Genomic DNA, 12,168 nt, shown 5'->3' on the forward strand with positions numbered 1-12,168 from the left:
AAATTAAAAAAAAAACATAACATGAGGACAAATCTGTAAAAAAGAATAAAAGGGCTAGAGATAGTGGGGGAAAGGTCGCCAAGGACCCTTTTCTCCTGGCCTCCCCTCACACTGCCTGCCTCCACTTGGCCAAGCAGGCTGCAGCATCTCTGGCCAGGTTCCACTCCCCTGGTTCCCCAGTGCCAACTCCTCATTAGCTTTTGATATTGAGCCTTCACACGGCCTTCCTCTTCTGCCTCCTTTACTGCTTACAACCTAGGATGTGTGCTGTCCCCTACTTCCCACCCCCACCTGTTTTCGGACTGCCCCTCCTTTGGCTTAGTGCCAAGAAACAGCTGCCACAGTTGAGGTTCTGCTCAGAGTGGCACTGTCCCCCAAATGAGATTGCTCCAGGTAGGTTCTTCCACTCTCCATCCACACCCCCCCACGCCCTACTTCTTTCCAAGATGAACAGCCAATTGCCCACTAATAGTTTGAAAAATTAACTTTCTTTCTCTGCATTACTTCTTCCCAGGAATCCAGACATCAAATCTAAAATGTTCTGAAAGTTACTCCTAGGTCTCGTAAGTGGTCTCTGTGAGTGGATAGGATGGGAAGAGGCCCCACAGGTCCTCCTAAGTCTCTCTTTACCAGAAGGAACTTTCTGAAAATGGCACAGCATACCATCCTTGCTCAATCTGAGGTACCCTGGCAGCGGAGCACAGACTGTGACCTCAGATCACAAGTATCAGTGTCCAACACTGCAGCGGGCCACCTCCCCTGCCTCCCCAACTGCACACAAGCCTAAGAGGGGCTGGGCTGTGTCCCAGAGGCAATGGAAAGTGAGAGCAAGAGGACCATCGAAAAACCATGAAAGAACTGGACACAGTGGTGCACGCCTGTAATCCCAGCAGCTCAGGAGGCTTAGGCAGGAGGATTGTGAGTTCAAGGTCAGCCTCAGCAATTTATCGAGGCCCTAAGCAACTCAGCAAGAGTTCTAAACAAAATATTTTTTATATTTATTTTTTAGGTGTGAATGGACATAACACAATGCCTTTATTTTTTTTATGTGGTGCTGAGGATCGAACCCGGATCCCGCCCATATTAGGCAAGCGCTCTACCGCTGAGCCACAACCCCAGCCCTAAACAAAGTATTAAAATATTACAAATATTTGTCTTTAAAAATATTTAAAAAGGGCTGGGGATTGGCTCAGTGGTTAAGTGCCCCTGAGTTCAATTCCTGGTACAAAAAAAAAAAGAGAAGAGATGAGAAAAGCCATGATAGACAAGCAGCAGAGGGAGATGTGTACTTAGCAGAATGGATACAAACAGACTCCATGAGATGAAAAGATAGAATACGAGGAAAAACAGCTTCAGGGAAAGAAAAAGCAGAGAGTGAAAACCAATAATAGTGGAACAAATACTAAAGCCAGAAAGGACTCAAGAGAAACCATCCAGAGAGCAGTGAGAGGAGAGGATGGTTAACAGTAGAGGGCTGGGGGGCGGGGGGCGGAGGAGGGCGAGGGTGGCCAGTGTTCCAGGCTGGAGGCAAGAGCACTGGCGCAACATAAATCTCTCGGGAAGGGTCACTCACCTTCCAAGCTGTTGGGCTTATTGGCTGCAGCAGGCAGAATCTATTTAAAACACACCAGGCATTTTGCCTCATTCTGTTTCCCTGCCCAGAAAAGGCTGGAGCCAAAGGCTGAGGGAACCAGTGCAGCCTTAGGACTCGGCAAGGACCATAGACTGAAATTAGGAAGATCTTCACCCATCTGGAATGACCCCTCCTCCCACCCCAGCACCAGGCCACCGAACTGCTAGCATATTGAACACAGTCCCCCAAACTCAAAGACGTCCTTCATTCTGTCTTCAAGCTTGTCAGAAAGCAGATGCTGCTCAAACGTGACAGCTGCTCCAAGGGGCCTGCCCGGCCAGTGGGAATGTTCTCATCTGACTGAGAGGCCTCAGTGATTAGATTTCAGCAAGACAAAGGACAGCATGAAAGGGCATCAAGGGTAAAATGGTTTTGGGGAACTATATGGGTCTTGATTTAGAAAATCATCAAGGGTTCCACAGCTTTTCCCAGACTGTGTATCTTGGGAGGCTCCAATCTGGAGATGTGACTCCTAGTCATCTGCCACAGAGGAAAGACAAAGGGCGGCTGGGAGCTGGAAATGACCTAGGAAGGCCATCCCTGCAAGATTTGTTTCCTCTCCCACCAAGAGGGTCAGAGGACAGGCCCTCCTTCCCTGGCTCTTGAACCTATGAGTTGTATAAAATACTGTTCACTGTGGCTCGCTGTGAAGTTCTCTGCCGTGCATGAGAGTTACATGCCTGAAAAACTTAGTGAACAAATCAAATAAAAATTTTGCCTGCCAGAGATGTTGGCTTTTCAAAATAAATTTGAGGTCAATCCTATGTTTAAGGAGAAGGATGGCTTTTGAGGGTAAGTAATCATCCCAGTTCATGGTTATAAAATCGTATGGCAGGTAGGGGGTTTCCATGTAGAAATTTGCCTATAATTTGCGAATGACATCACTTCAACAAAAAGGCAGACAGTTGTGCTGCAGGAACTACTTCTAAAGAAAAATGAATGAAAACACTTAATGGGAAATTTCAAATAGACATAAAAGTAGAGAACCCAATATAATAACCCAGCTTCAACAATTATCAACTCATGGCAATCCTATGAGAAACTTGGACTTCTGAGCCAAATGAGCCAGACAGAGGTCAAAGTATAGTATAGGACAAATAAGATTAGCACTGTGGAGGCTGTGGGATCCAAAACATTTCTGCATTAATGCTCTAGAGGATGAAGGGAAGGGGTAGGAAAATGTTTTTGGTTAACACCCAAAGAAGAAACTCGAGATTTAAAAATCCAGGTCTGGGAATATAGCTCGATTGGTAGAATGCTTGTCTCTCATGCACAAGGCCCTGAGTTCAATTCCTAGCACCACAAAAACAAAACAAATCAAATCAAACTCTATATACTCTCTCTCTGATGAGTGGACAATATACAAATAAATTACCCTGGTTATCATTAAGGAAGTAAAGGACTGGAGAGATTTCAGTATACATTTTTAAAAAATTTCTAGACTATGTATACATATTACTCCCCCAACACTTTTTTTCTGTGGTACTGGGGATCAAATCAAGGGGTACTCTACCAACCACTGAGCTGTATCTCTAGCCCTTTTTATTTTTTCAGACAGGGTCTCACTAAGTTCCTTGGGCTGGCCTTAAACTTGTGACCCATCTGCCTCAGCCTCCCAAGTAGCTAGGATTACAGGCTGGTGCCACTGTACCTGGACATATATTACCCATTTTTAAAAAATTATTAAAATCAAGCTTTATGGATTCCACCTCTTGGGTCCCCTTCTTCCTCCGGGAGAAGTCTTTTCTGCTGTCCTTTAATAAACTTCTAATTTCTATTCTGACCTTGCCTCGGCGTGCTTCTTTGGTGTTATTCTTCAACATTGGGGAAGCAAGAACTCGTCACCGGTCAACAGCGGTTTCATATTGGAGGTCCCATACCGAGATTCTACACAGAGGTAAGTGCACGCACCCCATGTCTGTTTGAGGTGCATCTTTCTCTCTCTTTCTCTCTGGAGGGTAAGGTGGGCACCTGACGGCTACTTAAACACAACTAGTGCAGCCGCCACTCTTCAAGACTCGGGTGAGAGGTTTCTCGGCCTAGGCAGCTCTTAATCACCTGTTCAATGCCAAAGCTGCTTCCAACTTTTCTGTCTGGGCCCAGAGAGCAATTGGCGTGAGTACACGGTGTCCCGAATCCCGATCTGCCTCGGATGCGTGGAGGTGGGGGAAGGAGTTTGGAACAACTGCGGAATTCCGGTCTGGGCTACTCTCAGACGATTCTTAAGGTTCCTTTCTCTTGAGCCTCCTCCCGACAGCCCCCAGGGGTATCTAGGGTGATCGGTAGATGAATGGCACTGAGGGAAAGCCCCAATCACATTTGCCTCCGTATGGGCTACACAACACTCCAAACCCCGCATCCAATCCCTCCTGGATGCTCCCCTTCCTTCACAGGTCAGAAATGTTAGCAATTCGGGTTGAGAATTAAGCCCACCTGTGTCCCACCCCTCGGGCCTCCAACCTACATTCCATCACTGAAAGAACTATAAAAAGGGGAAAGAACAGCCCTTCCACGGATTCCACCTCTTGGGTCCCCTTCTTCCTCCGGGAGAAGTCTTTTCTGCTGTCCTTTAATAAACTTCTAATTTCTATTCTGAAAAAAAAAAAAATAAATAAAGAAAAAAAAAATAAAATCAAGCTTTATGAAGCTTTGTAGTTACCAAGTCCACTAAGTGTGGGCAAACTGCCTAGACCAGACCACCAACTCTTCATTTCATTTTTACTTGGATTTACTGCTTTAGAGTAATTTGTATGACCAGATGTACACAACCTTCCAATACCCAGAAGCTTATCACTGGAATAGATGTTCACATAGTATAAAAGCCCCAGCCCTTAATGGTTATGTGTGTGTACACTTGTCAAAGTTTATCCGGCTTTACTCTGAAGATGTGCATATCTGCCATATGTTAACTATGCCACACTTCAATGAATATTCAATAAAAGTCCTAGCCCTTGTGTACAAATAAGCCAAAGAATCACCATTTAGAGGTTTGCTGGGTTGATGGTTCGGAGGAAGCTGTTGTTTTAATAAAACAACACTATGCAGACTCTTTTTGCAAAAACTTGCTCTTTGGAAACCACCACTATAGCATGTGCTTTTGGTTAAGCATTCCACGGCTGAAACGCAACTCTATGCTGAAATGCCGAGAGGATGAGGCAAAATCTTGGCCAAGGTCAAGCTCTGCTGATGGTTGGAGAGGTGGGTGGCAGCCAATAGCTCTGCACTTGTATAACATTTTAAAAAGAAAACCTAACCCCAAGTCATCTTCTGTTCCTTTCCTGAGCCAACTTTAGTCCTGCTTATTGTATCCAAGAACTCAGGAAGCCATATGTGCTTCAGCGCAGGCCTACTAGGCCTCCAGCACCAGACTCGCGTCTCTCAATTTAAGAGAAACTAATTCAGCTGATGGGGGCTTTTATTGGCTTTGTGAGATACACAGAAGATGTCAGAACTCTAGGTGCTTTAGAGACGATGTAGGAGAGGCTGGAGTAACATATTTGAGCCTTCTTTTTGGCTAACTGGTCATCATTTTTTAAATTTCTGAATGACAACCCCCCTTGCAAAAAAAGATCCCAATTTGGTAGAAACCAGGGCTCAAATCCATGTCTATCTAGATAACAAAAAAGAGCTTCAAGTGGAGCATGCTCAGTACAAATCTGTGTTACACAAAGAAAAACCAACAAGTTCCCTTTGGGGCTGAAACTAAGCACAAGGATGATCCAGAAAACGCACTTTCTGCCAGACACAGTGGCATGTGCCTATAACCCAGCTACTCAGGGAGAATTAGGGGCTTAAGGACAGATTGGTCATCATGGTGACACCCACCTTATCTCAAAAAGTATTCTCTGCCAGGTCCTAGGAAATGTATGTGTATATAGAGAGTCCATTCTGCAGCTTGTAAAACGCAAACCTTACATTTTGCACACGCCTGTCTAGCTGATGCTCAGACAAAGGCAAAGATGAGCAGAACAAAGTCCAGGGCAAGCCAGCTGACCCAAGACACAAGCCTCCTATGCATTAATCTCATCTAGGGTTCCTGGATGGATAACAAGGAATTAACATGGCAGACGCAGCTCGACTTCTCATGTTTTCCTTTTAAAGCACCCAATTCTATTCAATTCTCTATGACACATAATTTCTCTTATCATTAAACTGAAAAAGTCTTTTTTTCCCCTCTCATCAACCTCCCTCTAAACACTTGGCATACTTCACACTGATCGCTTAATCAGCCTCACAGCACTGGCTTTGCGGCTATAGATAAAGATGTCCCTCCTGTCTGAGGTTAAATAGCAGACTGAGTAGAAACTTGAGAACCCGAGGGCCACACACAGCACATTTCTGGTAAGAAGGGCATTTTGACCCTGTGTAGAGCACCAGAGGGAGGGAGAGGGTTTCTCTCTAGTTAATGAGGCCGGGAGGACATGGGGTGACATCCTGCTTCCCTTATTCCTTTGCTTTCCTTCTAGTTTCCATTCCAGGGCTGGGCAGGGTAAGAAGTTTGCAACAAAGCAGAAGATACACAGCACCAAAGGGAAAGGCCTCATAAAGCAATGGGGGGATGTGTCCCAGAATGCTCTAGCTCAGAGGGCTCTTCTGAAACATCTCATCAAATTTACAGGTACAGAAAGAAGCCCAGAAAAGTTAAGTGACTTGTCCAAAGATAACACAGCAGGCTAATGGCAGCAGAACCCAAGTCATCAGCACACTTTTCTCTGAACCTCTAACATGATGAACTGGGTTTAGGGGGAAAAACACCACAAAATATATAAAGTCCATGAACAAGGCTCCCTGCATCAGTCAAATAAACACATCTCCTTTAAAACTACCTATGTTTCAATCTCCCATTTCTATCAGCCCCTTTAGTTTACTAAGCTCAAATTTCTCATTCTTATCCACGATTTAATAGATACCCTCTGGCCTGGGAATCCCAACTTTTCCCAGCATGTTACCACTTGAGAAGGGTGAGCTTTGGGAAGCAGAAGTACAATATAAGTAGCTATTCTAACTCAGGAATATTCTGGATCACACATTTTGCTTATAATAATGCTGACTCTAAACTCAGCAGCTTTTGAAGGTAATGGTATCAGAGAGGCAACAGATGACCCATACACCAAGAGAGAAAAATTCAAGAACTAGTAACAAATAAGGAAACTGGAAGGAGGGCACACATGCTTTGGGCTCAATCTGGAGGATGAGATGAACCACCTCCACTCAGTGAAAGCAGAGAATGACCTGGAAGGCAATGTGTACCATAGGAGAAGAGGGCACAACCAAGGATGCGTGAATCAGGTTCTCTGACATTCCCCATTCCTGTGTGAAGGAAGTCAGCTCCTGATTATCTCCCAAATGATAACCCATTTGGTCTGGTTACCCAGTGTCCAGGGGCCTCCAACCAGAGTTGGTCATAGGCAAAACTGACTAGAAGAAAACATGATCTAATGTACTTTCCACCTTCCAAATAATATATTGGCACTTAAACCAGTGCTTTGGTGCCTCAAGCATCCCCAGTGGGCTGATAGAATAGGTACTTTAGGGGTTGGGGTTGTGGCTCAGTGGTAGAACACTTGCATAGCATGTGTGAGGCACTGAATTTGATTCTCAGAACCACATATAAATAAATGAACAAAATAAAGGTCCATCAACATCTAAAAAAAAAAGAATGGGTACTCTAGAACCTGTGTGTCATTGGCTGCATGCCAGCCCTGTTCCATCACCTAGGGGAACTGCTCCAGGAAGAAGGTGCCGGGCTCTAGAACAAGGGCAACTTGGTGAATGCCTGAAAAGTATGACTGGGTTCCAAAATAAATGTATATGGGGGATTATGTATTATTTTATGTTATTCAGATCAAGAGTTAATCATATTATGAATCATTACACCCTCTTTTAGTTCACTGTACTAAGAAAAACTAGTTCTCACTATATTTCTGAGGGGATTAGAAAACTCTCAAAATGACCTTCCTATAAAAGAAAAAAGTCCAAAAAATTTTCATTTCAAATATATCATAATTAGTAATACAAGATAATTAGTAAACTAGCAAACATCCTTTAGAAAACACCTCTCATAAGAATGAGACATAATGAAGAAAAAAAGGAAAAGATAAAGGAATGAATGGAAAACTCAAGAGATGTAAGGTAAACTAAAAATTTAAGAATTTAACTTAATTTAAATATTGGGACTCAAAATAACAGGCAGAATAAGCTGAACCAAAGCTCTTTCTGCCTGCTGAATTTCTAGGAGTCAAAAATGAGGAATTAAAATGGCTTTCTTTCAAAGGAACACATTTTGTCATCTGATCAATCCGTGACATGGATAAGAATAAGTAACTTATGGCTGCACTCTTAAATGGAAACAAATCCCTGAATATGTCCTCATTCACTTCAGGATGGCAAATCACTAAGTGCTTATCTTTTTAAAAAATAATAATAATCTGTCTATAACCTTTTTTTAAAAGAAAAAAATTATTTTAAAATAAACTGTTTCCAAAAAATACTGACTACAGAGGAAGAAACATAGCAATGAAGACTGGGAGAAAGCAAAGAGCAGAAAGACACTCAGAGCCCACCAACCTAACTACCCAGGACATTCAGAGACCCTTGCTATGGCACTGTCCTACCATTTCTGCTTCCCAAAGCTCACCTTCTCAAGCGGTAACATGCTGGGAAGAGTCGGGATTCCCAGGCCACAGGGGTATCTATTAAATCATGGATAAGAATGAGAAATTTGAGCTTAGTAAACTGAAGGGGCTGACAGGGGCCACTCATGTGAAAGCTCAGTCAATGTACTGGGATACTTGGAGCTAAAGGGTCAAAGAGACACATTTCCTCAACATGTAATTCTAAAGGTATCAGTTTGTACTTACTGGGGCAATGAGAGTCCCCCACTTCACAATCATTTCTAGGATTCTATCCTCAAGAAATTCCAAAGGATGGAGTCAAAGAGCTATACACAAGAAAGTTCACCACAACATCATTGGTAATAATGACAATGGGGGCTGGGGATGAGGCTCGTGGCAAAGTACTTGCTTCACATGTGTGAGGCACTGGTTCGACCCTCAGCACCACATAAAAACTAAATTAACAATTGTGTGTCCCTCTACAGCTAAAAAACATTAAAAAAAAATAATGACAATGAAGGATCAACAAAGAATGAATAACTAAAAGAAGGTACAACTACTAAGAATTTATTTTCAAAGACACATAAACTACTTTTGATACCACACCAATGAGGGAGGAAAATTAGAATACCAACCTGTGTGTATGTGTAAATCTCAATTTTATTTAAATATTATACACATATTATATGCATTTTTAAGTACTGAAAGAAAATCCATAAATGTATCAGTAAAGTTTAGCTCTGTTCTAGATGAAAGATGTTCTCTGTTCTAGAAGATGCATGAATTCCATTCTTTCACTTAAGACTCTTCTCTAATGAGTATATATTACTTTTATATCAGGAAAAAATATTTATTTTAAAAAAATATCTACCCTAAAATCTCTCACTTAAGATGGTAAATATTACCCTTAGGGAAAGGCTGCTAGAATTCAAGGCAGATTCAGAATAAAAAGATTCACATCTACTATGAAACCCTTTTCTGGTCTAGTTTCCTTGCCACTGGCTCTGTTTCTGGACCCTGCACAGAGTTCCAAAGAGAAGTCACTCTCTCTTCCCACAGCACACAGGGCACCAGAACCGTCCTCCCGAGTGTTTCTCACCTTTTCATATGAGGATCAGAAGAAAAGAGAGAATCCTATTCTCTTATTTCAGGGAAATATTTTTCTTACAAAGCTACCAAAATGACTCAAAATCAACTCTGCAAACTGTGAAACACAGGTCGTGAGTTATGTTTAGTAACCATGTATGAAAGTTGCTTAGTCTCAGGAATGAATACAAAAACCAATCTATGAGTGCCACCTTGTGGCAAGCCTAACTACCACCATGACCAAGAATCTACCTGTTGTCCCCATCATCTCCCTGGCTCTCTTCTGACCTTGGGATCCACAACCAGGAGACACAGGCCCTGTGCTAATCTACTACATTGACCATATACATACATTCTCCAAAGTGGCTGGTACTATTTGTTTTCAAGGATTTCTAGTTTACAACCCAGGAATGCCTGTTGAAGGAAGTGGCAATGAAGAGGCAGAGGAACAGAACACAGGATGTGTACACACATCTAGGCTTCAGACACAGCCCGACAGCCTGGGTACATGTGCATGTGCAGTACCATGCATCCTGGTACTGTCACGAGGCAGGGACCATAGGGTAGATATCTCCTCCCCCAAGAATACTTACTGACTTTATTAAGAAAAATTTCACATTTACAATCAGTGAACCTTGTGCTTAGCAGTTTTATTCATCAATGTCAGATCAATTATCACCAACTTGGGCACAAATCCAAAATACAGCTTTTGTTGGATGCTGGCCATAAAATTCTTTTCAAACTTATTAAGATCTTGTAAAATATGAAAAATTTCCCAAAAGTTTAGAAAAAACACGAATCACTAATAAACTGATTTCATACTCAAAGTGTAGCCTATCTTTATGAAAGATGAAACATCACCCTTTTGAACATCTAATATATTAATTCATCTTGGTGTCCTGGGCTTCAGAGGAGACGGAGAAATCCTCATGCTGGAAACTGACCGAATGACTCTAAAAGTGAACTAAGTGCTGAAAACGGGTCAGTATCGCCAATCTGATGGAACATGGAACACTGAAGGAGCTGACACTGATTTTGAGCAAAGGTAATCTCCCCCTCAGAAAGAGATTAAACTAAAAACCTTCCAGCCCTGGGCAGGGGGAGTGCAGTGAGCAGGCATAAAGAGCATGAGGGAAAGCTAAACAAAGTTCCAAAGTCTCCTGGAAGAGTGTGTGTCTGCTTCTCTCTGTCCCACCCAGGCTGAAGGCCTATTTACAGAAAAGGGCTCCCTCAGTGTTAGGGTGGAAGTACATGATAGGAAGCTGCTACTTTGGGTGCAGATGTATAAAGGGAAGCATTTTTCAGTATGTGAAATAAACCAAAGCAACATAGATGGGATGGATTCCAACCAGATAAATTATGGGAGAGCAGAAGAAACTGGAATTATGAAGTTGAAGTGGGAAAATGAATCTGACTCCTTGGTTATTTCTCCAGCCTCTGAAAGAAGTTTTTCTCCCTCCTAACCTGACAGGACTGACACCCTGGACAGTCCCTGTTAGAGGTAATTAGCATGGTGGACAAGGAAGAAACATACTACAAACATTTTCTGAAAGCCTTGATGAGTCACTTCAGGGAGAAGTCTTCATTTTGTCTCTTTACAGGGAAATCAGAAGAGGGAGAATAAAAATAGAAGTCAAACCTCTCTGGTCCACAAAAGTAAAACATGATGATGGAAAAACAAACAAAAAATACTGACTCTGCTCAATTAAAATTCAAAACCACCGGCTCCCCCTTCAAACAACAGCCTTGCTCCATCAGAAGCACCCGGGTTTAGTATAAGTTAGTGTTCTGAGTTGCCATCCAGGCGTTGACAATTAAATATGTCTTAAAACAAGAACAGATGACTTTTCCACCTTGGCTCCAGCTTCCCAGCTGTCCTGACCTGGATGGGAAGCAGCTATCATGACAGTTTGATGGGAAGGTCCTCCCCATATTTGCGGAGCAGCTTCTGATGGTTGTGGTCCACTGACCACTGCTGGGGCAGGTGCTTGGGCTGCATGGAGTCCAGGAAATGCTGGCGCCAGCGGCTCTCCAGCTGCATGAGGGATCGCAGCCCACCCTGGATGTGACACTGCACCACCTTCAGCCCGTGAGGAACGTAGTTTTCATTGGAAATCCTGCCAAAACATGAAACGCAAAGGGTCTGAGGGAAACAAGCACAGGACAATCTCACTGATAGTTTCAAATTCTGCAGGCCAGTGGTTTGGGAGCTAGTTAGATTTCTAAGGGTCTGGTTACTTTAATGTTTAGAAAACATCCTCTTTATCATCTTTGCCTGTAAAATAGTTTGAGCTATGGTTCAAAATCCAACAAAAAGTATTCGAGGGTTCTGAGCTATACTTTTTTCAGGAGAATATTGGTCTTTTATTTATTCCAATGTTATTCAGTGACCAGCTCACCCCTCCTATAAGTTATCCACTATTCTGAGCCATACCCAGTATTAATATGAGGCTGCTAATCAGTCTACGGGTCCAGTTTTTCATAACACTGCAATACCTGAATATAAAACGCAGGGTGGTACACTTTAGTGCCTTCTTTCCCACAGAATGCCAGAATTTGGGATGAGGATGTGGCTCCGTGGTAAAGTACATGCCAGACCACATGGACAAGAAGTGCTTCAGTCACAATGAAATGCTCCAGTGGTTGCTCAGCTGTGCAAATGGTGTTATTTGAAGGGGAAGATGACCCTCTGCCACCTTCCTAACCAGGCAAGAAGGCCTTGAAAACTGCTCTCACATGTCACAGCATTTCCCCTCCTATAAATACAGATGACTTTTCTCAAGGAAGCACCCTGTCCCCACAGCCTCTTTACTCTCTCTACACCACATTCCACTC

At 42.9% G+C, this 12,168-nt stretch overlaps 1 protein-coding gene across 2 annotated transcripts in view; it reads right to left on the reverse strand.

Moving 5' to 3' along the window:
* Window positions 1-9,516: 9,516 nt before the first annotated feature.
* Exd2 (exonuclease 3'-5' domain containing 2) overlaps window positions 9,517-12,168 on the reverse strand; it is a 51,933-nt gene continuing 49,281 nt past the window's right edge. For both annotated transcript variants that reach the window (XM_076848309.2, XM_076848310.2), the window contains exon 9: window positions 9,517-11,450. In XM_076848309.2, the coding sequence (XP_076704424.2) occupies window positions 11,234-11,450 (217 nt within the window). In that variant the 3' untranslated portion in view covers window positions 9,517-11,233. The remainder of the gene's footprint in view (window positions 11,451-12,168) is intronic.

The sequence above is a fragment of the Callospermophilus lateralis genome, chromosome 3 (genome assembly GCF_048772815.1).
Source record: "Callospermophilus lateralis isolate mCalLat2 chromosome 3, mCalLat2.hap1, whole genome shotgun sequence".
Taxonomy (NCBI): Eukaryota; Metazoa; Chordata; class Mammalia; order Rodentia; family Sciuridae; genus Callospermophilus; species Callospermophilus lateralis.